This window comes from Anopheles merus, chromosome 3R (assembly GCF_017562075.2).
Source record: "Anopheles merus strain MAF chromosome 3R, AmerM5.1, whole genome shotgun sequence".
NCBI lineage: Eukaryota > Metazoa > Arthropoda > Insecta > Diptera > Culicidae > Anopheles > Anopheles merus.
Genome location: NC_054084.1, coordinates 47,644,958 through 47,668,519, shown reverse-complemented (window position 1 = coordinate 47,668,519; position 23,562 = coordinate 47,644,958). Strand labels below are relative to the sequence as shown.

General features: G+C 40.9%; 1 protein-coding gene across 6 annotated transcripts; it reads left to right on the top strand.

Moving 5' to 3' along the window:
* Positions 1 to 22,013, top strand: LOC121596297 (dopamine N-acetyltransferase-like). Of its 6 annotated transcripts, none has more exons than XM_041921109.1 (5): positions 1 to 749; positions 19,228 to 19,659; positions 19,995 to 20,174; positions 20,907 to 21,059; positions 21,168 to 22,013. In XM_041921109.1, exons 2-5 carry the CDS (start codon positions 19,549 to 19,551, stop codon positions 21,579 to 21,581), a joined length of 858 nt encoding a protein of 285 aa, XP_041777043.1. In that variant the 5' UTR covers positions 1 to 749; positions 19,228 to 19,548; the 3' UTR covers positions 21,582 to 22,013. The 6 variants fall into 6 exon arrangements, with proteins under 6 accessions (XP_041777043.1, XP_041777045.1, XP_041777046.1 ...); XM_041921111.1 differs by lacking the exon at positions 19,228 to 19,659 and adding an exon at positions 10,725 to 11,103; XM_041921110.1 differs by lacking the exon at positions 1 to 749 and adding an exon at positions 11,015 to 11,103.
* Positions 22,014 to 23,562: the final 1,549 nt, after the last annotated feature.

Below are 23,562 nucleotides of genomic sequence, written 5' to 3'. Positions count from 1 at the left end.
GGACTGAATGTGACCAACGAAATCCTCGTGCCAACGTTACCAGACACCCGGCACACAGCTATCCTCCCCATGGCGTGGTAGCAAAGCCAGCGCCACAATCAGGCGAAACGTGATCCGAGCGCACATTTCTGATACAGTTCCGAAAGAAACCCGATACATCTTTCCTCGCCACAAATTCGGTTTTAGTACACACTCCTCCAATAGGATAGAAGTGTGCGCGGATGCAGCGTGGCTTCCAGCGCGGAGTGGAAGCGAGATAAGCGAGAGTGATAAGAAAACGACGACACAGTGCTGGAGCAACGCTGGCCACGATGACAACGACGATGAAGACGACGACGACTTCGGCTTCGTCAAGTGCGGCCGCATAAGATACAGTGCTGAAAGAAAGGCAGGACTTGTACCCTGGGCGGAGGCATACACAGCGTCCCGTATTTGTGGAGCCCACTCGGTGCGGGTGGATAAGTAAAGGGGGCGTTGGACTGAACTATAGGTGAAATTTCCTTCTCGAGCACGGAGCGGGAATCATCCTCAGAACGGTGTAACCCGGGTATCAGTGAGCTTTCATCCGGCGTACGGTACAGAACGTTTTTCTCTAACGGGTGCTAAAGAGTTTTCCGACGAAACCGTGATTCCAGTGCGGGTCAGTTTGGTGAGAGTTTGTGTTCGAGTGTCGGACCGACTGGAACGGAGCCGCCGCAGGAACAATCAATCGTCGGGTGTATATTCATCAGTATCGTTTAATTGTTTAGGTAAGTCCAGTTTGTGAACGGTCTTTTTGTATTTACCAGTATGCCAATCTTGTTACCTGCGGTTAAGAGTGTTTTCGTAGTGATAACGGTCATTCATAACGCAGCGATATAAACACGGCTCAATGTGCAAGCTGGTTGGGGGAGTTTCCGCAAGCGTTGCTTATCGTTAAATGAATTCTGTTCATACACATAATTGTCGTTAAATTAACTACACACACATATACTAAGAATAACACAGAAAACAGGCACATTAACTACAATTATACCATTTGCTTTTTAATTTGTGGCCAACTATTAACATTTTTGTACTTCTTTTGTACAAATACCATTTAATTAGTTTATTTTTTCTAAGTGTCTTCTAATTAGTAACTAGTGAATATTTGACATGTGCTCACCCATCTTACACTTGCTAAAAACAGTGAGTTGCACTCATATTCAAACAAGACCTAAGGCTATGAAATGGAACTGTTTTGAATCAAATAAAATCACCATTTGGAATGGGAAGCGTGTATGTGACACTAAGGCATGAGTGTATGTGATCTAATCACAAATACACGGCATCCAGGCGATTGTGATTAAGATAAATATTTCCCGGTAAAGTGCTTTAAAGCTCCCGGCCAATTTCTAGATTACAAGTATCAAGCAAACTATACACAGCAAAACTATTGCTGAATACTGTACGTATTCGATGAATGGCGGATGTACTTAGCGTTGGTTTAATTATTTTCGAAGATTATTCGAAGGAAGGAGCATCGTTGCAAAAATGGATCTTGTAAATCTTGTAGAGTATTAGGGCGATAGTCATAACACCAAGGTAATGAAGGGTTAACTTTACGAAACAATCTTCATTTTTAATTAAATTTAAACCAAAGTAGAAGATTTCTCAAATATATCATACACAATGCTTGAACAGTGGCTGTCACCACAAAGGTCCAAAATCTAATGATCAAGAAACAGTGAACGTTAAATAATGTTTAACGGAGATTTTTATTTGATTCATTTATTTATTTCATTCACATTTATTCATGTATATGACACATTAAAAAAAAAACAATCATTAAGTACCAGGTGGAATGAATAATTCCATGCATCTGCCATTTGAATCGTTCACTACAATAACATGTGACATTAAACATGCTTCTTTCGTCATTCCCTACTGGCAATCAAATTTCACTGTTAACGGTTTGATAAAATGTTTATAAAATAAATTAAAGTTTTTATAACTAGTGTTGTTGTCATCGTGGTAATGTCGTGAACTCATACATATCTGTAAAATCAGAATAATTTTAAGCTAGTATTGCAATTACTATACTTATTTTTGGTATTTATTCAACAGACTAATGTATAAATCAATATTAAATTCTTATATCTAACACATAAAGATGGTTTTAGTTTGCCATATTCGTGCATACATATTGGAGCGGCCAAAAAAGAGTATTTTATGTTGATTTGATCCTATGTTCTTGTTAACGTGAGAAAATAAATATTAGTCATATTGTACATAGGTTACGATTTAGTTCTTTTTAAATATGGCTATAAAATCGTTGCACATGACATCGTTAGACGACTGTAACTGTACTCAAAAAGATCGTAAAACAAAATGAAAACATCGTGATACGTGGCATAACGCACTAGAGCTGCAAATTTCGGTTATTAATTACTGTGTCACAGCTCCATGATTAATATTTCAATTCATCGTCTTTCATCCTCATCGCGTGCTGGCATATGAATAAATTCTCTAAACGATGCGCATCGTTACACTTGCACGTTTAGTACGTTACGGGTAATTATTGCAAAAGGATATCTCTGTGTAATGGTCTCGTAAACTACCAACCCCTTCGCACACATTGGATGCGGCAAAGCTGTTTTCAGATTTATTACTATCCTAGTGTACCTATGTTACAAGCATTCTAACCTGGGGCACAAGATTGATCGTCCAGCTGTGGAATGGATTTCTTCATTTCTCGCCCGATGTCGGATGTCGATGAAACCAACTGTCTGTTCGCAAGGAAAATATAAATTTCAATATGCAAACATGCAAATAAGCAAGACGTTGCGCTCTATTCAAACAAACTGCGATGAGCAAGCTTAACAGAAAATCCTTTACCATCGCCAAATAGTACACACACATAGAGAGAGACTAGGTCTTTCATAACGATGTCGTCCTGGGATAGATGGCACGTTCCACAGTTACAAGGATATAGAAGATTTGAAAAGTTACTTTTCGCGCCCATTTTCCCCACAACATCGCACTGCGGACGTGCTGGTAAAAGATGGATGGAAAGGGAGCAAGCGAAAAGAAAACGAGCGGGCAAACTTTACTACGTTTTCTAGCTGATTGCCGTTTATGGAGGGACATGAGTTTCCCTCGGTTTTATAGCGAAAGCGGCCACCAGTCAGTCAGCCACAGTCAGGAGCGGGTGCAGAGAATATTTATATACCCGGCATTTATTTATATAAGCGCGGTAATGATGGGGAGAGATACCACCCGGGGAAGAAGATTTCCCACTACGTAGGGTTCGGTAATCGTACGGTAGCAATCCCGAGGACCCAGGATGTTATGTACAGAAATCGCTTCAATTGGTTTGAGATCGGATTGAACTGAACCGGTGGGTTCCGGAATCTATGTCGTTCGTTTTTCGTTTCCATTCGCACTGTCCCACTGTCCCACCGCCCGTCGCCTTAAGCGATTCCCTTTATGTCGCTCGAACCCGGAACCGGCATCGCCCCCTCCTTTCGCTCGATTCGCTATAGCCTGGAGCTTTTGCTTTCACTCAAATCCAATTCCACCCAGGGTGGGTGTTTATCTCGCAGGAAATTATCTACTGTATATCACAGGCAAACGGCTTGGTACATCCCAAACCACCGGACACATTCTGAATGCTGACTAATGTTTTATTTGATTTTATTTGGCTTGACCTTCCACCTTGGCAGTGTTCGCCCCGGCACGTTCCCCTTGTACCATTCGTCAAACAGAAATACAGATTCACACGTTCGGTTTCCATGTTTCGGTCTTCCACCACTAACCCAACTCGAAATACTCGCTTCAACCAGATGAAACTGTGCTTTCGTTCGGAATTCTACCACTTTCATGGTGCTTTCTTCGATCGTACCGGCAGAGAAGGAGGATAAATGCTGAGTACATAACCCAGTCCAATCCTGTCCGCGCTGGGAAAGTGTTGCAACCATGCTGAACTGTTAGCCCTTTTTTTGGTAGACTTTTCCTTTTTATTTTGTGATTTACTTTTTCCTCCTTGCTTGTCTTCAACACTATGTAAGTGTGTGTGTGTGTGTGTGTGTGTGTGTGCCAGTGCTAGATAATACTAAAAGCACACGTTTTGTAACGATCTGCTTTTGGCAGATGTGGCTCACAAAGCGTCTTGAACGCTAAGGAGTGCTCTTTACATACACGAAATCAACGTTCGCTTTTATGTTTTTGCCGTGTGACAGCTGCCTGTACCTTATGTTACAGATTGCTGGCGTGATGGAATCTTATTTAAAATGATTGCAAAGGAAATCACATGATTGTCTAATCATGTTGGGCCAGGGCGGCATCATCCTAGTTTGTAAGTCTGGCTGTTTATAAGCATTCACTCCAGATTTTTGCGCCGTTGTTTTGTGTTAAAAATTATTTTGAATTGTGTTAAGAGAATATTTAATATATTAATAAAGTAGTAGCATAAATTCATATTATTTATTATTTTTTATGTATTATAATATATATTATATAATATATTACAATATATAATATTCGTAAATAATCATAATCAAATAATAACCAAAACATTTTAAATATTAGGAAATTCGAGGAATTTTATATTGTATGAAAAATTATACATTAATTTTACTTATGGTTCCTTTATACACAAAGTTATTTCTACTGTAAATTTACCACCCTTCCCGATCCCTAAGACCATCAACAGTCATCCAATTTTAGGGCAGCAATTGTTTAAAGATTATAAAAAAGAGGCAAAACGAACCTTCTTGTACAGCTGGTAGATAACAAGATTGATTGGTGAATTCGTGTGGTTCCTACTATCATACCTGAAAACGGATACCTGTACCATACTGCTTTACCGACCCCGATCAGAGTCCGCCTGCGATAAGGCAATATCATTAGCCTTTCCGTGCGATTAGTTATTGCTATTGTGTCAAAAATATACAAACAAACAATGAGAAATGGCAGCAAATATATCTTACACTCAATTAGAAACAAATTAGTATTGGCTGCCTATAAATTACAAGTTCCAGCTACACATCTAAATAGTAATCAATTATCTACTAAGCCACACGTTTCAATAATGTTACAGCAAATGATTAAACTGCTGAAAGTGCGAGATCGTTGTCGTGAATAACCAACACCCATTACACGGTGCTCATTCTCGGGAGCTGATCTCGATCGCAACCACGATGTTATTCGTCATGGGAAATTTTAATCTGATAAACGATCTGTCGTCGGCTATACGATACCCTGATTATCATACAGATTACATAAATATTTTTGTACGCATTCCACCGACAGCAAGATTTATCGGATTTCCAATAGTGGAATGCTCTAATCCCACGTGCTAGCTCTCCGGTAGGTGCGCTAAATGAACGGGGAGTGGCCACCATACAGGCTACCGGGAATTGAGGCTACCAACCAATCGAACCTTTACATGATCACACACTCGGCACCAAACCGTGTGGCATGCTTCTGCACTTGAACTGTCGATGCCCCGTCCGTCCGGCTGCTATTAATTAGAATTACAATTAGAATTAGAGATCACAGCATAGCTGCAAAGCGACGAGGGCAACGGATTGTGGGTAGATTATGCTATAAATAACGTCAGTTGTCCCAATGGACATGACGCCAACGATGCCCTACTCTAAACACGGTCCGATCCAATGGTTTCCACGGCATACCGCCCTTGGCGCCCCGGGAAGCGTGATACCGCGGGAAACAGCGGCTAGCACTGATTATCGAAGTCCATGACCTTCTACCTTCACTTGGGCCGCACGACGAGCCAGCGTGAAATCAAGCTCTGATATCAGTACTGCTGTACTGCTGCGCCGGCCAAACAGCACAGCTGCGTTGTAGCGGTGCGGTCGGCGCTTGGTCAACCGTGAGACACTTGCATATCCGGCTGGTAGCCCAAAACACCGACCATGCACGCTGCACCATGGCTCTACAAAGGGAACGCTCCCCATGCGTTGCGATGTCGTGATGCGCGTTACAAGCGAGCGTTTCCGCTCGCCTTCTCTCTCGCTGCGATCCATCCATCGCTAACTTGAGACACATAAATAAATATGTCACTTCTATGTGTCCCCTTTTTTGTGCAAGGAAATGCTAGGAACGGCACGCGACTCAGCGATTGATAGGATAGATCTACTCGCAGCGAAGGCTTGACGGAAATAAAATGCGGCGTGTGCGAGCAACAATCACACCGATCCACGATAGGGTTTTTGTTGTTGTTTTATTATAGAAGGACTTTCCATGCACCGGAGGTCCCAATCAAGGCAAGCAGGAGAATGGGTAATGATTGTGTTAACCTATTATCTTCACAATTTATAAATTCAATCTGATGGTAACTATTACGCACCGGGAGCTTGAAGCTTACGGCAATGTAAATTGCATTGATTGTTTAGCAAAATTAATTGATATACTTTAAAATTCTTGTGTTTTAGTGTTGCGTAGATAAAATCTGCATTTTGTACGAAGTTTTGAACACCGTCCAAAATATTTAAAAATGTTCCGTTTTTGCTCTAATTTACAGAATCCTGTAAATTATAATACAAATACTGGAAGCTGCCATACGGTATGATTTCATACAACAATAACAATTCTACGTCAATTACAGCTTCAATTTGCATTAAATATCCCTATTGTAAATGAAAACCAAACTAAACACTTTTTTATTTGTGCTAAATTAAGAAGCGTTGGTACAGAAATGCATTCGATGTGCTTTGTGCAAGCTACACTAGACAAACAACTTTCCTGAAGAAAAATATAGCAACCACTTGCTGAAGCCTTTAATTGATAGGGTGTGAAAAAACGCATCATATTTAACGAGACAGCAACCGATGGGTAGAGAAAAAGACAATTATAAAAGACAAGCGTGTGAAAATAAACCAGACTTGCAGCATCGTCGATTATGTCTTGATTTTTGCAAGATATCAACCACACCCTTTGTTGTGGCTTGGCAAACCCTGTTGACGATCGAGAGAGTACATTTATGTGTTTATTCATGACTGCTACACTTACTGCTGAAGATAAGTGAAAATGTTTCCAATACAATTGAACGAATGATATGATAACAATCCAAACACTCAACCACACTTGTGCGGAAACTTAAACAACAAGCAGGAAATTGATGCTTAAGCACCATCGGGTCACAGCCGTGATGACAAACTCCCCTGTCCCCGCCGCATCACAAATGTCACGAAAAGTTAAAGGGGTGAAGAATAAAAACGATCACACCACGACCGGCAAAAAGGAATTGCTAAATTAAATGTAATTAAATAGCAAACTCGCTTCTCGCAAACTATGAGCATTGGGCAGGCAACGGGCGGAATGTTAGTGGGTCTATATTGTTGGACCTGCAAGCACATTGCCTCCCAGCAGCTACCAGATGGCCACAATATTACAAAGCGTACATTACGATGTATTGATTTTCTACAACGTATAATGGCTATCAACGTTAACTAAGTTTTTGAAAGCACTTATTATAATAATATAAACGTGTATTAAAAAAAGTTGTATGCTCTATGTTCATCTATTCTTTTTTAAATTTTCCACTACACCCCACTTTTGGCCCGGAAAAGCGCTTATCACCACTGTTCACCCAGCTGTCCGCCAGCACGCGCTAAGTGGAAACAGCGGAAAGTGGCATTAAAAATTACTTTAATTGCTCATAAATAATCACTTGATCACGATCAATCGATCGCTCGATCGCGTACCGATCGTGCCTGTTACCGAGTGTCAAACTCGAATCGCGAGCTAACGCAGCGAATAAAAAAAAGTCCACTGCCGCCCACCTGGGCATTAAAGCTCCTTGCCCCGGGCTTCCCACTCCCTAGGCTGATCAACTGTCGTTAGCTCGTTGCAGGGAATCAGGCGGCAGTAGCAGCAGGCTTTTTTTCAATGCAAAAAACTTTGTCAGTGTCGTATTTCAATCTCGTGCTATCGTGTACCCCCACACACACACAACATTGGCGCGTGCCACCGAGACAGGTTGAATTTTACAGCAATTTTTTTATGCACCTTTCGTGTACGGTCCCACTTGATTGCGCGGATACTAGCGGGCTGGACTGGCTAATCATACTGGACTTCCAATAGCAACTTCAAAATACTTGCCCGTGACGATCTGTTGTTTGTTTCTGGCGTCTATCAAGCGTACGGGCGCGTGCCACATGTCACACATTATAAATTTTGAAAGCGTTGATTCACTTCCTGTCTTGTTTCAGCGGAAAGAACTGGCATATTAATTCCTCTGGCTGTCGCGTGGATTCAAATTGTACGAAAAGTTAAATCTCCCCAGTCCCCGCGCTGTACGATCGGAGAGGATGCAGATCGAAAAATAAGTTGTTCGCCAACCCGTCTCCCAGTCCGCAGCCGCACTCCGGTTATACGCTTACCCTCTGTCTGCTCGATTTGCCGCTCCTTGCGTCCTCGACGATCAGGCTAATTATGGCGGCACGTGTAGCGGCATATGTGCGGCGACCATGCAAAAATGCCCGACCCGGCACGGTTCGACCCGCCTCGGCGTTGATGGCGATATGATAAACTTTCCGAAGGAGTTCCTTGAAATTATGGCGCGTGGCACAGGCCACACGCTTAAGAAGGTTTAGCCCGCCGCGACCCGCGGGCGCTATCGGTGTGTTGGATTTTGTTTTGTTCTTGCGATTCGCGACCCGCTCGCACTGGACATTCTCTTCGCCGCATGCCGTCGATTTCAAGCAGACAGGTCCGTTCCACAGCATACCGATGCAACGCGAGCGTCAGTCGGTGATGGTACCCGCGATTGTCTCGGGGTGACCCAAAACAACGCACTGTTACGGCCAGTTCACGAGCTGTTGGTATAAATGAATTGAGATTTAATGATAATCGATGCGGTTGTTGATTTTGAACAAATTTGAACCGATATATGTATCTGTTTTTACTATCGAATTCGTCAGCAGAGACTTTGTTCAGAGGTGTTTATTAAATTAATTGTCACAAATCGATCATCGAAAGGAAATTACTGTAAAACTAACCGATTTAATAAATAGCAAAATATTTGATAATATAAATATAAATATAAATAAATAAATAAATAAATATTCCCTCGTTTAATGCAACCTCACCCATTCACAGACAAACGGCCGTGTGAAAGTACACGAGTGAACGCATGTGCCATTTCCTGGTTCGAATGTTGCCAACTGTGGCCCACCCTGTCGCGAACCTCAAGCTCGCCCAGCAGAAAACGTGAATGTTGTTCTACCCCGAGAATCGCGCTGCCGGACTAGGCAGCAAGCAGCGTCGTTTAACAAGCTTGATGCGGCCAAGTCTGGTCCGGCCGATGCTTATTTCCCACGGAAAACTACGATCCGCCTGCCCGTCCCACAAGCGAGCGATCGGATTGTGCAGAGGAAGAAAAAAAAAGTGTACATCTAATCGTCCACAACGGCCAGAATAAACCTTTACCTTAATGGGTATCAGATGGGTCCCGCCGGTGCTGACGCGCGGTTCCGCGGTACACCGTTCCGGTCCCTTTCGCCCAGGGCAAGCCGAAACGGGGGACTGTGTCGCTGGCTCTGCTTGCGAGAGTAACCAATATTTATCACGGCAGACGGTTTGTTTTTCTATCGTCATACATTCGTTTGTTTCACTCGCACGCTCAGCTCTTCACGGCTCAGCTCAGCACGACGGCCCTGTGTTAATCTGAAAAAAAAACTGATTCAATCTAACGCACGTTGGCGGATATTTAATATCCGTTCGGCAAAACACCAACCGATCTGTTTATGGAATAGGGCGGAAGGGACGGTACGCGGTTGCACGCGCTTCGTGGTGGCACCCGTGACCGTTGCCGTGTCGTGACAGTCCCCCTTCTTACATTTTTTAACAGACAATCCCTTTCGTATCAACCTGATAACCTGCACAATGGAGGCGAGCATGATCGATGCACGCGCTAAAAAGGCCGAGAATCAATTCTTCGCCGTTTACGTAATCCTCCCAGACGCGGAAGCGGTTTCAAGTGACGCGATTTTTGGTGCGGTTCCAAGTCGACGGTTGAGTATATTATTAATTGAACAGCAAATGATGGGGTAGTGGAATGTTTTAAAGAACAATGTATTACTCTAGCACCGGCAATTACTGTACTAGCAGGAATTTTAATGCACATCAGACAGACTAGACGAATTAGCTGGCAGGAATGATAATTTTGATTTTTCAAGATATTCCAACCAAGAGTGATTATTTTGCGAGTTATTTAGTGCACAAATTGGTTGTACTAAAATTGTTATACTTGCGTTGCATTACTATTGAGCAATGACTGAACAAATAAGATACACTTAAAATGTATGGGTTAAGACATTTCATGAATTGTTCATGAGTTTTATAAAAACTAGAAAGTTATTAAGTATGTTAAAAAGAAAGAAAGAAAGAAAGCAAACTTTATTTTCTGTACTACATTTTCCACTCGTAATGCTCTATACCAGTCCGTCCGTATAGAAGCAACTTTAGCAAAAATTTCACATTCTTCACTATTCAAAGTGTAATTTAAATGAAAAGCTTAAGAAAAGTCAAAAAGACTCATACTATGTTCAGATATCTTGAACCGAGACATTTGGGTCGGAAATTGCAGATAAAATGCAAACATTAACCAATCTACATCTGATTTGTTTGTGTGCTATTCTAATAAAAATTAGGTCCGGCTAGATACGCAAACATTTAATCCCATTAGCCACACTAAGCCACTGTTGGTAATGAATTAACACCCCCGATCACCCTTGCAGGTTCACCGGGGTGAGCGTGGCGAACAGCAGGCAACAAAACGCAGCAGGTGTTTCGCTTGCTCGCCCGTACTTTCTTATCAAACAGCATTGTGTTGCAGTTCACGGTGCTCGCAGCCCGATGATCATGGCTGTATGGTAATAAGTGTTCCCATATCCAGCACACTTGCTTACGGGAGTGTTTCCGATTTTCATATCGTCACCGCATGAGATGCATAAATTAAATGCGAACCGGGAGAGAATCGACGCGCAACGCTAATGGGGTGGTCGCGTGGCTCACGACCGGTGTACCTAGATCAACATGCAAACATGCGACACGGCAGCAGCGGAAGGACATACGGTCGGATTGGAGCGGCGTCTGGCCGTACTGATCCCAACCAAGGTAAGCTAATTTATGCGCCCGAATCTAGTGATAAATTCATCTAAAGTTTGCTCCATTCTACTGCGAGAGCCGCCGTGGAGCGATCCACAATTGCAGGCCGGCTGCCGCCGACGAGTGCAACGAAATTAATTAAACGAGCTACATTTTAGGCTCAATCATGTTTTTTCCACTTTGCTCACCTTCTCGGCTCCTTATTGCACTCGCACGACAAAGAGTGCACTACACTATGAGCGGGTTTTGGGGCAGCAATAATCGTGGGACTTGTGACATTCGTTGAAATGATTTTTCATTACTTGAGTCGCTCCAGCCTATTCCAGTTACCGTAGTGCGTATTGCACCCGGATAAGAATCGGAGCAGAATTTCCCTTTGATCCAAAAATAGTCACCGCCAACCTGTTCCGTCTGCGACATTGCACGTTTATTTAGCGCACAAGGTTGAGCGTTCAGTTTATTTATCCCTTCATTCGCTATCAGCTGACTCGTTGGGGCAATGGACAATGACACCGTTCGCAGGCGGAGCACGTCAGTTGCATATGGGGCAATAAACATGGTTAATAATTCAAAAGGGGAAAGGATCGTATTGTTTTAACGTATAGTTTACAGTTTCAGAAACAAGACGCGAAAGAATGCAATGACAATGTAAACATATTTATTAAGATATTGATTTTTGGTTGCCTTTTTAACAAAAGTTGAAGCAAAATTTTATACAAACGTTGTGAAACTGGAGATTTTGGAAAAATCACTGGATTAGGATTAAATGTTAATAAAAATTTAAAATATAAACAAAGAACATTGTAATACAAAAAACAAATACATTAATTCCTTATTTATTTATTTTATTTATTTATTTATTTATTTATTTATTTATTTATTTATTTATTACGATACAAATATCTGCCTCAGAGGGCTAAATATAGGGAAACTTACTGACTAAAACTTAAAATTAATGATAACAAACAAATACTTAAATCTAACTAGACAAACATATACTAGACAGCAAGCAATTTGTAACACAGCCAACACAAGTAAAATGAAAGAATTAGGATGGGGAAACAAAAAGGGAGTCAAAGAACTGAAGGAAGAGGGGGCGAAGGGATTGAGGGGGAATATGAAAATCAAACACACCAGAGGCACTGTTGAAGCGATGGAGGGATCGAAAAAACGGATCATTGGTGCCATACAGCGTTCTTCTCGACGGGATTTGAAGGAAATCGCGGCGTCGAAGAAAGCGAGCAGGCGCGTACAGCGGTATTCTGTTAAGAAGTGAAGGACAATCAATCTCGTTCCGAAGCAAACCACTGATAAGCAAAGCTTGAGAAGCAGAGCGACGATCATGCAGTGTCATCAATCCAAGCATACGGCATCGGACTACATAAGGGGGAAGAGAAGCACCCGATTGCCCTAAAAGACGCCTAATGGCAATACGGGTGAATCTGCGTTGAACACTTTCAACCCTTTCAATCCATACCGAGCTGACTGGGCACCACACAGTGCTAGCATATTCTAAAATAGGGCGGACTAAGCTACAGAAAAGGGCTTTAAGGCATATAGGGCCACGCACATCATTTGCCATAGCACAAATCATTCCTAGTACACTATTGGCATGGTTAATGGTACGCTCAATATGATGATTGAATGACAGCTTTGCATCAAGGTGAACCCCAAGATCACGAATGACATTAACACGATTTAATACAACAGAGTTTAGTGAATAATTATGAGACAACACATTTAAGCTCCGAGAGAAAGATATACAAGCACATTTATCGATACACAGCGAGAGAAAGTTAGCAGAACACCAAAAGGAGAAGGAGTCTAACAGACATTGAAGAGAGACACATGAATTAGAGTCAGTGATAGGACAAAATATTTTTAAATCATCTGCAAACATAAGGAAGGAATCGGATGGAAGAACAGAGCACACATCATTGACAAATAAAATAAAAAGTAAAGGACTCAAGACACTACCCTGGGGTACACCCGACGAACAATGAAACTCATAAGAAAAACCGTCATTCAATTTAACACAGCAAAAACGATTCGATAGAAATGATTGTAGCCATTCAAGAAAGAAAGGAGAGAAGCCAAGTTTCTTGAATTTAGCAATGAGCAGAGAATGGGGGATTTTATCGAACGCAGCTTTGAAATCGGTATCGGCTTATATTTGATGCCAAACTTTTAGTCTTATTTTTTCTGTATTAATTTAAAAAAAGTTTCATTGAAGTGTTTCTTAAAAAAGTAAAATAACATTTAACAAAAATTTATAACATAAAAATCAATATGAGAAGCATAATTTTAGCATATAATTTTAAAATACATCTTTTCAAAGCGGATCTAAAATCCAAACATCTAAACATTTTTAATAAAGTTAATACGTAAAGAAAAATAACAAGTAATAAGTTAATGAGTGAAAATAAGTAAAGATATGCTCTTTATAATACAAATACAACTGATTTCAGTATATCTTAAACAACCAAAACAAAACTAATAGAATGTAAAAACATAAAGTTCTAATACATTTGAAAAAGTTTAATCTGAAATAGAATGGTTACATAACAACAAATTCAAAAGCAAAGATGAAAAGCAATTGCAAGAACTTATCACAAGCAGACCATCCTGCAGAGTAGGAATTAATAAAGAGAATGGTTTAAATGAAGCTGAATCGTACTATTCATCGTTGCATATTTGCCACTGTAGTTCATCCCGGTGCACTACCGGTCCTCTACCCACGCGCTAGGGCCGGTGCAATTGCATTCCATCAAAAAGGCAATCAAACCCGGACATACTAAAAGCCACTACAAACAACAAAGTACTTCGTCCTTATTCTCTCAATCATAACTATTGCGGTAGCGTCAGACTATTCGTGCTACTGGTTTGCACCTTCCGTCGTTGTTCGTTCGTTACAAAAACTATTAATAGCCAGGTACCGATAGCAGCTGGAAGATGGGCCGATTTTTGCACAGAAAACTCAGAGACAGTGAGAAAGAGAGATAGAGAGAAGGAGAGAAATGTAGTATTTTTAGCGCAGCAGCGACACCCGAAAACTTGCTATCCTGCTAACCCGCTCCCGTTGAGTAAAATCCCACAGATGGCCAACAACATTGACGAGACGAGATGATTCGGTTCTGTCTGTCCATGTCAACGGTTCTCTAACCATCAATCAACCAGATGAAGCTGACTGATGCAGATTGCTCGCCAGTGTCCCATTCTGGTTTCTGCTCACGCGATCGCGCAACGTGGCCCGAGTAGTATACATAGTGACGATTTGGAAGCGGCTACTGTCGGATGGTGGCGCAAAAAAAAATGGTGCAATGAAATCGGTTATTACTTTCGTTCCTTCAACCCGGCCCAAATCATCCCGTCAATCAGTGTTTGTAACATGTTGCATACTGCGTATATGAGTTTAAAAGAACCGCGGTAACTCACTCCCTCCCCCCCCCTCCCCTCCCCTCCTGGGAAAGGACACTGTATTGACGTACACAGAACTATTACAGTGAGGTAAGCAAGTGAAAGCCAAACAGTGGAGTGTAATAGTAGTAACTGGAGCATAAATAAAAACAAAGTGCAACTCGAATGCTTTGCTTCCCTGCCCGGTTCGTGTTGACCGTACGCCGGGGATACCCGGGAGTGCCAGAAGTGCACTGGTAGGTTCGTCCGTTCAAGGCTTTGTTGTGGTTTTAAAAATAGCTTACCGTCGTGGGACAAGATTTTTTAGAGTTTCTACATAAAACAACCACATCAGATGGTCTGTCAATGTCATGGTTTTACTCGGGCGAGGGAAACATGAGACATGGGCGGAAGTACCTTGAATTACTCTTCTCGCGCTTATCTTTCGATCGCTGTCGCTGGAATCGCATGAAACAACCAGGCAGATTTTGGACACTTCCACTTTAAACGCTTCATATCGAATGTTTATCGTATCGGAACGAATTAATTACCACCGTGTGTCGGTGTACGCTTACACCTTGCTGGTGCTTGTTTCTCTTTGCTGTAAAACCATGCTTTGGAGTAAGGATAATTTAATCTGCTTTGAGCTGTTACATTTAACACAATGATGTGTACATGTTGCGCTTAATGACTGCGATGTGCGTTTCATATTTTCTAAAACTTTGTTTGCTGTAATGCGCAGATTTTGCCGCATAAACTGTGTACAATGTATAGCACGATTGTATACGTTGTATTCCAAAAGCAGTGCAGGTAATATGATATTCTTGAAACATTCACGAACCTTGCTCGGTATTCTCTTCACCCTCCGCATAGGCATCCTGGCCACACAACACGGCTAAACTCGTCGTACGTTATGCTACGTTTTGAAAATTAGAGCAAGGAATATGGCGAGGCTGCAGACACCGGAAAGTATTATTGGCTTCATATGTATGCTTTAGCCGATATCTTGCGAAGGAACAAAAGTGCAAACATGGACGAAGCAAAGTGATTGGCATTGCGGTGGGAACGTAAGAACAAGGAAAAAGAAAGGGAGAACAGGCTTTTTTGAGGCTTGACAAAAACAAAAACCGTTCTCATTCTTATTTAACAGTGTGCAATAAAAGTTGTTGGCACATGCGCAGCACATTACTTTATAGAGTGGATTTGTTCATGTTTCTTGTTTCACACATGCTTTATTTATTGTTTAATTTATTATCCTTTGATGCTAGTATTTAACCAAACATACACGTGGACTTGAAAATAATTTTGGAAAAAAAATGTTGTTCATTAAAACTGTTGAAAGGTCGTATTCAACAATGTTATTATATTACTTTATTATTTAACTATAAAAAAACTTTTTTTCTTTCAAAATTACAGGTATACCCCGATGCACCCTACACGCGATATACGCAATTTCGTTATACGTGATTTTCTAAATTTGACAGTTTTTTAGTAAATTGTACTGATTTGACACATTTCATGTCAAAAGCCAAATAAATTCGCTTTTCGTTAAATTAAATAAAAAATTATTTTAAAAGGTATAAAATTTTAATTATCAGTTGAAATCAAATAACTAATTTACTGACTAAAACCTACTATTTCAAGCAAAATTTATACGAAAATTAGCTATAATTTTACTGAAAACTTAGAAGTTTGCCTTATGCTAATATTCGAGATATTCCGCATTAATAGCGTTTATCGTAAATGAGAAATATATGTATATATTTCTTATTTTTGGTAATATTTATTGCAATAATTATTTATTGTTTAAATCCTTTTAATTATTTTTGTTATATCTTTATAAAACTTTTTTTTATTAATATTTTGTTATATTTTTGTTAGTTATATTTTTATTTTGAAATTTTTTACAATAATTAAAAAAATGTCAGTAAAGAAAAGATGTAAAGACCTTACTAATTAAAAAATAATACATTTTATGTACCATACTATGCTTTAAAACAAGCCTAAATTCTTATTTTCTATCAATTTCTTCCGCTGTTGTACAACTTTGCACAAGCACTGTACCCATTCTAGAACAGAAAAGCCGCCCTTCTTAGCTGCCTGTCTGTAAGAACAGCGAGCAAAACGGAAGGAAGGTTGCATATTGTTTTATCTCAATGCATCCTAGCTGTACCGGACACAATCCCGCACGAGCCTCCCGGCCTCCCACCGCACCCCTTTGCCGGATGCTGCTGCAAACCCCACCAGCTAAAACCGATTGTCTGTCCGTACACTATCGCACACAATCAGAACAAGGGGAACCCAGCCCGGCGGCGCACACATTCACATCGCGCACGTAGCGTTTATGTGCGAACGCGCGCTGCCGCCTGACTAGTGAGCTAGTCGCGTGTGCTAGAAGCTTTCGCGGCTAGAAGCACAGCAGAACGGTGGTGCAGTATATATACGAGCCCGTTTCTAATGAAAGCTCATTGCATCTGTTGTCCCTGCGGTGTTCACTGTGTTTTTCGAAGGCGCACGCGAAATTCCACTAAAAATATACGTGCATTTGCCAGAGTGGCAGTTACACGAGTCCTGGTGTTCTTAGTGCTGTAGTCGCGTGTGCGAACGTAAAACGGTTCCGCGATTCTTTCAAAAACTTAAAGTGTGAAACAGTTGGGCTTCGGGTGCCCCGCCAAGTGTCATACAGCAAATTCTGTTCGAGCTAACCGGCCCCATCATCCGGCGACGGCGAACAGATTGGCAAATCTGGAAGATTGTGTGCAGAAACAAAAAATTCATAAGCAAAACACGTGTGCAGTTTGTTCGTTCGTGACCCTGTGGCATGTGTACGTAATCGGGATGGGTGCGACGATTTTTGCGAAATTGGTTTGCTGTTGTTGTATATTCCGTTTAGTGTTTCTAAAGTGCGACCCGCTATTACGGTTATTACCGTCGTTAGATGACACTATGATGTTCTATTATTTTACTTTTCTTTGCATATTAATGAGCTCAATCGCAAGAAAACACGTGAGCTTGAACGTCGTTCGAATACGGGCGTGTTCCTCTCTTACAAACAGGTGTAACAGTGCACCCATTGTAATTTCCTGCCCTAACAATACCTTCTCGCATTTAAATAGCACCGAGCTTAGTGGGCAACGTTTGCACTTAGAATACGATTCGGGACGGTTACACTTCGATGCATTGATTTTACGATGTAACTGCATGTGCGCAAATTGTTATGCATCGCTGCTCCATCGGATAAGCAGTCGATTAAAGATCTAATAAAAAAACACATAGTACAGCGGACTATTCGATATATTCGACTCTATTGAAATACAGTGAGATAAGAATTTGGCAGTGTGCATTTTAAATATATTATATTTCGTTAGGAATTGATAAAATGAAGGATTTATTTTACATGCTTTCAGTGTATCATCAAATCGTTTTAGTAATTGATCTAACCGAATGTGTTAGTTAATTCCACATTCGATTTATTATGTGCTCGTTGCTAAAACGCAAAATTAATTTACAAAATTGTTCAACAAATAATGTTTGTTTCGAAAATGATTTATTGTAGATGCTGCAAAATTAGTTTTCATTTCATTTCATTTTTTTTTTTTGTTAATTTTGTAATCATTTTACTAAAATGACAAAACAAAAACAAAGCGACAAAAACAGAAGTCTTTTTCAATAAAATACACATTTTTGGTTTTCATTGAGATAAAAATTAAACATTTTTAGGAATTTTCATTTTTTTTGTATACATCCATAAACAAAAGGTTGGGGTTTATGACCATAGATAGTTTGAACATTTGTATTGTATGGGTCATCTAGAGTGCATGCGTTGTATTGGATCTACGACTAGTCTTGGGCAATTTGGTACATCTTCATGAACGTTAACTTACTACTTATAGGATTTTCCAAGTCACTTTCAAATGTGCACATTCACCGCATCCAAGATGTTTTTCAACAGCTGTCAGATCGTGTATTTGGTTCAAAATGAAATTGCAGATTAAACACATAATTTTCAACACATAACAAAGAACTGTCAAACTCAATCCAGCTTTAGTCGTAATGAAAATCATGCAGAAGAAATTAAAAATTATTGTGATGGAAATGAAATAACTAATGGAGGTGGATTAATATGTTGCACGCAGTAACAATGTTTAGATTTGAAAGTGACTTGGAAACCCCTGTATTTCATTTAGATGTAAAACTCACTATAGGACGTTCTTTATTTCGACGGATAGGACGTGCTTTTTGTGAACGTCGTGGTCATGCGATTCACGTTCATATTTGTATTGGAGGAAATACACAAACTGACTTACTAGGACGTTCTATATTTCGACGGATATAGACGGATGGGACTTTTTATGAATAACTCAGTTCATTATGATTTTTAAATAATTGATTTACGTTATTAGATGAAGCCGACGGACGTTCTTTCTTTTGAATGAACTTAACGAACCGTATAGCTGTGATTCTTTAGGCACACCTCTAGTCTAAAATCGATGTGAACGATTTAGGATTTATTTACCTTTTAAAAAAATTGTTTGAAAGCAACTCCATTTTGAAAACCATGTTGTTGTTTGAAAAGCATTTTTAATTCATCCCTCACGATCAATTACGTTACGTTACATTATTTTCGTTATTAATTTTTTTTCCTGGGCCACTCATTTGTTACTAATTTTCTAAATTTCATTAACTTATGTTTTTCGTTTTTCCTTTCTTTGTTTTGTTTGCTTCATTTTATTACAGGTAAATTCGTTCATTTAGAATAAACATCTACACCACCTGACCCGTTCGATATCCTGCATGAGCATTTGAGCTTTCCGTTATAGTTTGTACCGATAATAATCACCCTCTTGAGCTGCTGTTACATACATTACATCGCATCTCTGCAGCATATTATCGCGATCCCTTTATTTGCATCAACGTCGTCCGACTGCGATCGCCATTGCACAAGCGAAATTCGAATTCGAGCCCCCCATCCCCAATTCACACATCTGCTCGCATATCTGTGCTGTAAAAATAAAAACCCTCCACAAACGCATCCAATCCCAATCACATCCGGTCAAAATGAAGGTTGAGATTCAAAATCACGTCGAGCATCTACCATCGGCGCTCAACGGCATGACCGTTTCATCCACCCATCATGATCCTCACATGCTGGATGAAACATGTCTGATGGCAAGTATTATTTATTATTTCACTGCAAAATCACCCGCTCTTTGCAACACCGCCGCCACAACCAACAAACACAAACCACACACAAACCAACCGTTGACGTTACAGGCAGCAACAATAACACCTTTCGACAAATGTTTGCATAGTTGGCAAAATCGTTTCACCAGCTCTTTGTGCGCTTACGGGTTACAATGCAAAACGGTGTTCATGTTCCGCGACTCGTCGGTTGCGGTGCTGCACCATTCTAGGCCGGAATGAAATTCTGTACCTCCGTACCGTCGGTTTTGTTTCCCGCATTAATTTACATCGTGTTTTTGCGTTTCCATTCCTTATTTTAGCTGTCGAATTTACTGACCAGAAGCAACCGCATGGCTTCGAAGGCACCGACCATCTGCGATGGAACGGCAAATGCGGTGGATGCGAAGCTGAGCGAGATCGACAGGGAGCTATCGATTTCGGTTATCACGGAAGAAGACACCGAATCGGTGCTGGATCTGCTGAAACGATTTTTCTTTAAGGTAAGTGTTCCATTTGCTAGAACGAAGAAAAGGCCAATTTAATGTTTGCACAATTTCAAGTGTTTAAACCACATTTAAACCACTGGTTTGTGTTTGTGTGCAAATAGAGCTTACAATTACTTTATCTCAATTGGTAAAACAAACCCTTATTGATTTTAAAAGACCGAAGTCTTTGAAAGGATTTGCATTTTTTTAACCAACAGTAGGAAAGTAAATATTGGCAACCAGTACACGGATGGGAATCGAACCACGCCCTATGTTGTGCAAGCTTCTTGTATTAGATCACGCGGTTGACTAAACCTCATACTAAGCTTACCTATAATACAAATAAGTGTATGCAGCACATATCCATACCCCTTTCCCCCTGAATGCCTAGAACTGTGCATTGGTTTAACGTATTCTAACCGCTACACTACGATGTACGCCATTTTGCTGTGGATTTGCTAATTTTCCGTTCAGATTATCTTAGGCCCAGGTAACGGGCATCACGAATCGGTCTATGACCATGAATAATGCATCATCATGGAAATCTGATGAATAAAATATGAAAAGAATTCAATTTATGCATCTTTGAGGGTATCCCTCTTCTTGGCTCCCCAATTTCGCACGGAAACAGTATCTCCACCACCTCCTCCAGTCCGTCAGCTGTAGCGTCAAGTATCAGGATATTCTTGTGGGTTTAGCATATTCGAGTGTCCTTGCCCTTAAAGGTGGCTCTGCTTTTCTTTACAGGATGAACCGCTCAACACGTACGTTCAGCTCGGCGAATGTAAGGAGCTGGAAAAGTACTGTACCAAAAGCCTGGGCGAACACTCCTCTTACAAGGCCGTCAACTCACGGGGCGAAATTGTGGGTGTAATCCTGAACGGAACCATCATGAAACCGGTAGGTGATTTATCTTCGTACAGACACTTTCGGCTTCTGGCAGGCTAACGGCAAACTACAAGTCCAATTTTGCGTCCCGCGTTTTGATTTACCTTCTTTCTTTTGCAGCAACCCGGCGATGAACCTCCGGCCAAGCTGGCTGATAATTGTGCGCATCCAAAGTTTAGGAAAATCATGGCCCTGATGGACCATGTGGACGAGCAGTTCGACATCTTCGAGCTGTACCCGGACATTGATCGATTTTTGGACTGTAAAATCATTTCGGTCGATACGAACTACCGTGGCATGGGCATTGCCGGTATGCTAACCGACCGCACGCTCGACTACGCATCCCGGAACGGCATCAAGCTGATACACGTGCTGTGCAGCAGCCACTTCTCCGCCCGCGTCATGGAGAAGATGGACTTTAACGAGGTGTACCGCTTGCCGTACGCCGACTATCTGGTGAACGGTGAGCAGGTGTTCGATCCCGAGAAGCCGCACGTAGCGCTGCGAATCCTCACCAAACGCTTAGACCAGTAGCTCAGTCAATGAACGTAAAGGGAAGTTGTTTCACCGTTTTCCAGCTCGTACACGAAAACAACAATACACAAAATCGACCTACTAGGACATCGCTGTTTGGCATGGAGTAATAGAACCGGATTTTATTCACTCAACTGCCGCAATCGCGCCATGTCAATTACTATTTAACAAAAAAGGACATACACAGACACATACAGGATCCATTCGATTCCTTTGGGGTGGGGTAACGTTAACAACAAGAAGTCATAGTTGCATAGATATGCCAACTTGTGATAATGCTTCTTTTTTAAGTGTGCTGCATTTGATCATCACGGTGGACATTAATATAAGTTGGGTGCAATCCTCTAAGGTGATGATGCGATAATTGCAACAGTGTTGCGCATAAATATATGTAATGGTAATCAGATAATAAATAATTATTTATACGTAGTACACGCACGCAGACTTGATCGTGTTGTGGTGAGTCCGAAATAGCACCTCTAGTGTTGTTGCCATGTGTGCTGTTGCTAGATGCGTGTAATTACTGTTTGCGTAAAACAGAAGCAAGAAGGTATTCATTAAAATGTATTAAAGACATCAGTAAGAAAATCCAGAAAAAAACCATTGTATTGGTTGTCTATTTTTTTTTTCTTTGAAGAATTGGGAAGAATCGCAAAACGACGTGTAGATATGCAATTCTCAATGGAGCATGTCGACGCGTGTCCGTAAAATATTAGGTGAATGGACACAGTTTTCGGCGCGACCGACCCGGAGCCGTTTTGTTTTATGGTTGAGATGCGTTTATGAACGTTTGCATTGATTAAATTTGTGCTAGCGAAAACAACTTGAATGAATTTCAGCACCGAATTTATTGTTCATATTTAATTTGCTGTATCTTTTTTTCGCAATTCGTACAACAGCTACGGAGCGTTCTTTCAAAATGTGCAAATAAAATGGGTTTAAAAATTATCAGTCAGTGCGTTTCATTCCATAATGCAGGCTTCAATGTTGCGAAATTCTAGCTTTTCTGACATGTTTTAACAAGGTCCAGTTTAAATAGTTAACAAAAAATATCAGTTCAGTGTTTACATTATTAGATTTTTTTATTGAAAAAAAATCCAAATAATTGGACGAGAAAAAAGAAGCTGACGACGCAAAAATTTTCACGCCTATACACAACACAGATGACTGCATGTTGCTGCACGACTCTCTCAATACCTTTATGCACGTGTTGCAAACGCAACGACCTCACTATCTGCATTAAGAAATGCTTCTGTTTGTCATTTTTTCGATGCAGAAGCTCACAACCCAATTCGAAGACGGTGCCGCGGTTAATCGATGGAATTATTCTACAGATCTGAACATTCTTTTAAACTCAAATTTGAATTTTAAACAGCACATCGATTACGTTGTAGCCAGAGGAAACCAACGACTTGGCCTGGCTATTCGTAAAACTAAAGAATTTCTCGATCCTATGTGCATTAACACTGTCCACAGTAATATCGTTCGCTCGGTCTTGAAATATTCGTCTGGGGCCCAACTACAGCATCTTCAATTGCTCGACTCGAGGTGATTCAACGAAAGCTCCCCAGCGATATGCCCTACGCCTGCATCCCTGGCAGGATCGCAATAATCTTCCTTCGTATGCTGCGCAGTGCCGTATTCTAGCCCTTGCGTCTCTTTCGGTTAGAAGACGCAATGCACAGTGCTCTTTTATCGCTGGCCTGCTAAATGGATCTATCGAGCCATAGCATCGATATCTTCTCATCATTCCAACCACTTAGGTCTAGAAACAGTACGGGTTGTTCAGCCCCGCTGCAGCGCACGTTGGTCTGACCCTATGCTCCCCATGTCGGCTGATTTCAACACGGTTTCGGATTATTTTGATTTTAATATTGATTTCAATAATATATATAATAACCCAGTGCTTCAAAGAACGTCTTGGGCTTCTGCCGTTGCAGCAGTGAACTGTGATAAAAGGCTTAATTTTGCTGTGTAATTT

Excerpts from the sequence above, each read along its gene's own strand:
- LOC121596297 (XM_041921109.1), top strand. The coding sequence starts at position 19,549 with ATGAAGGTTGAGATTCAAAATCACGTCGAGCATCTACCATCGGCGCTC. Across the intron at positions 19,660-19,994 it reads TGGATGAAACATGTCTGATG|CTGTCGAATTTACTGACCAG; the intron begins GCAAGTATTATT and ends TCCTTATTTTAG. Across the intron at positions 20,175-20,906 it reads TGAAACGATTTTTCTTTAAG|GATGAACCGCTCAACACGTA; the intron begins GTAAGTGTTCCA and ends TTTTCTTTACAG.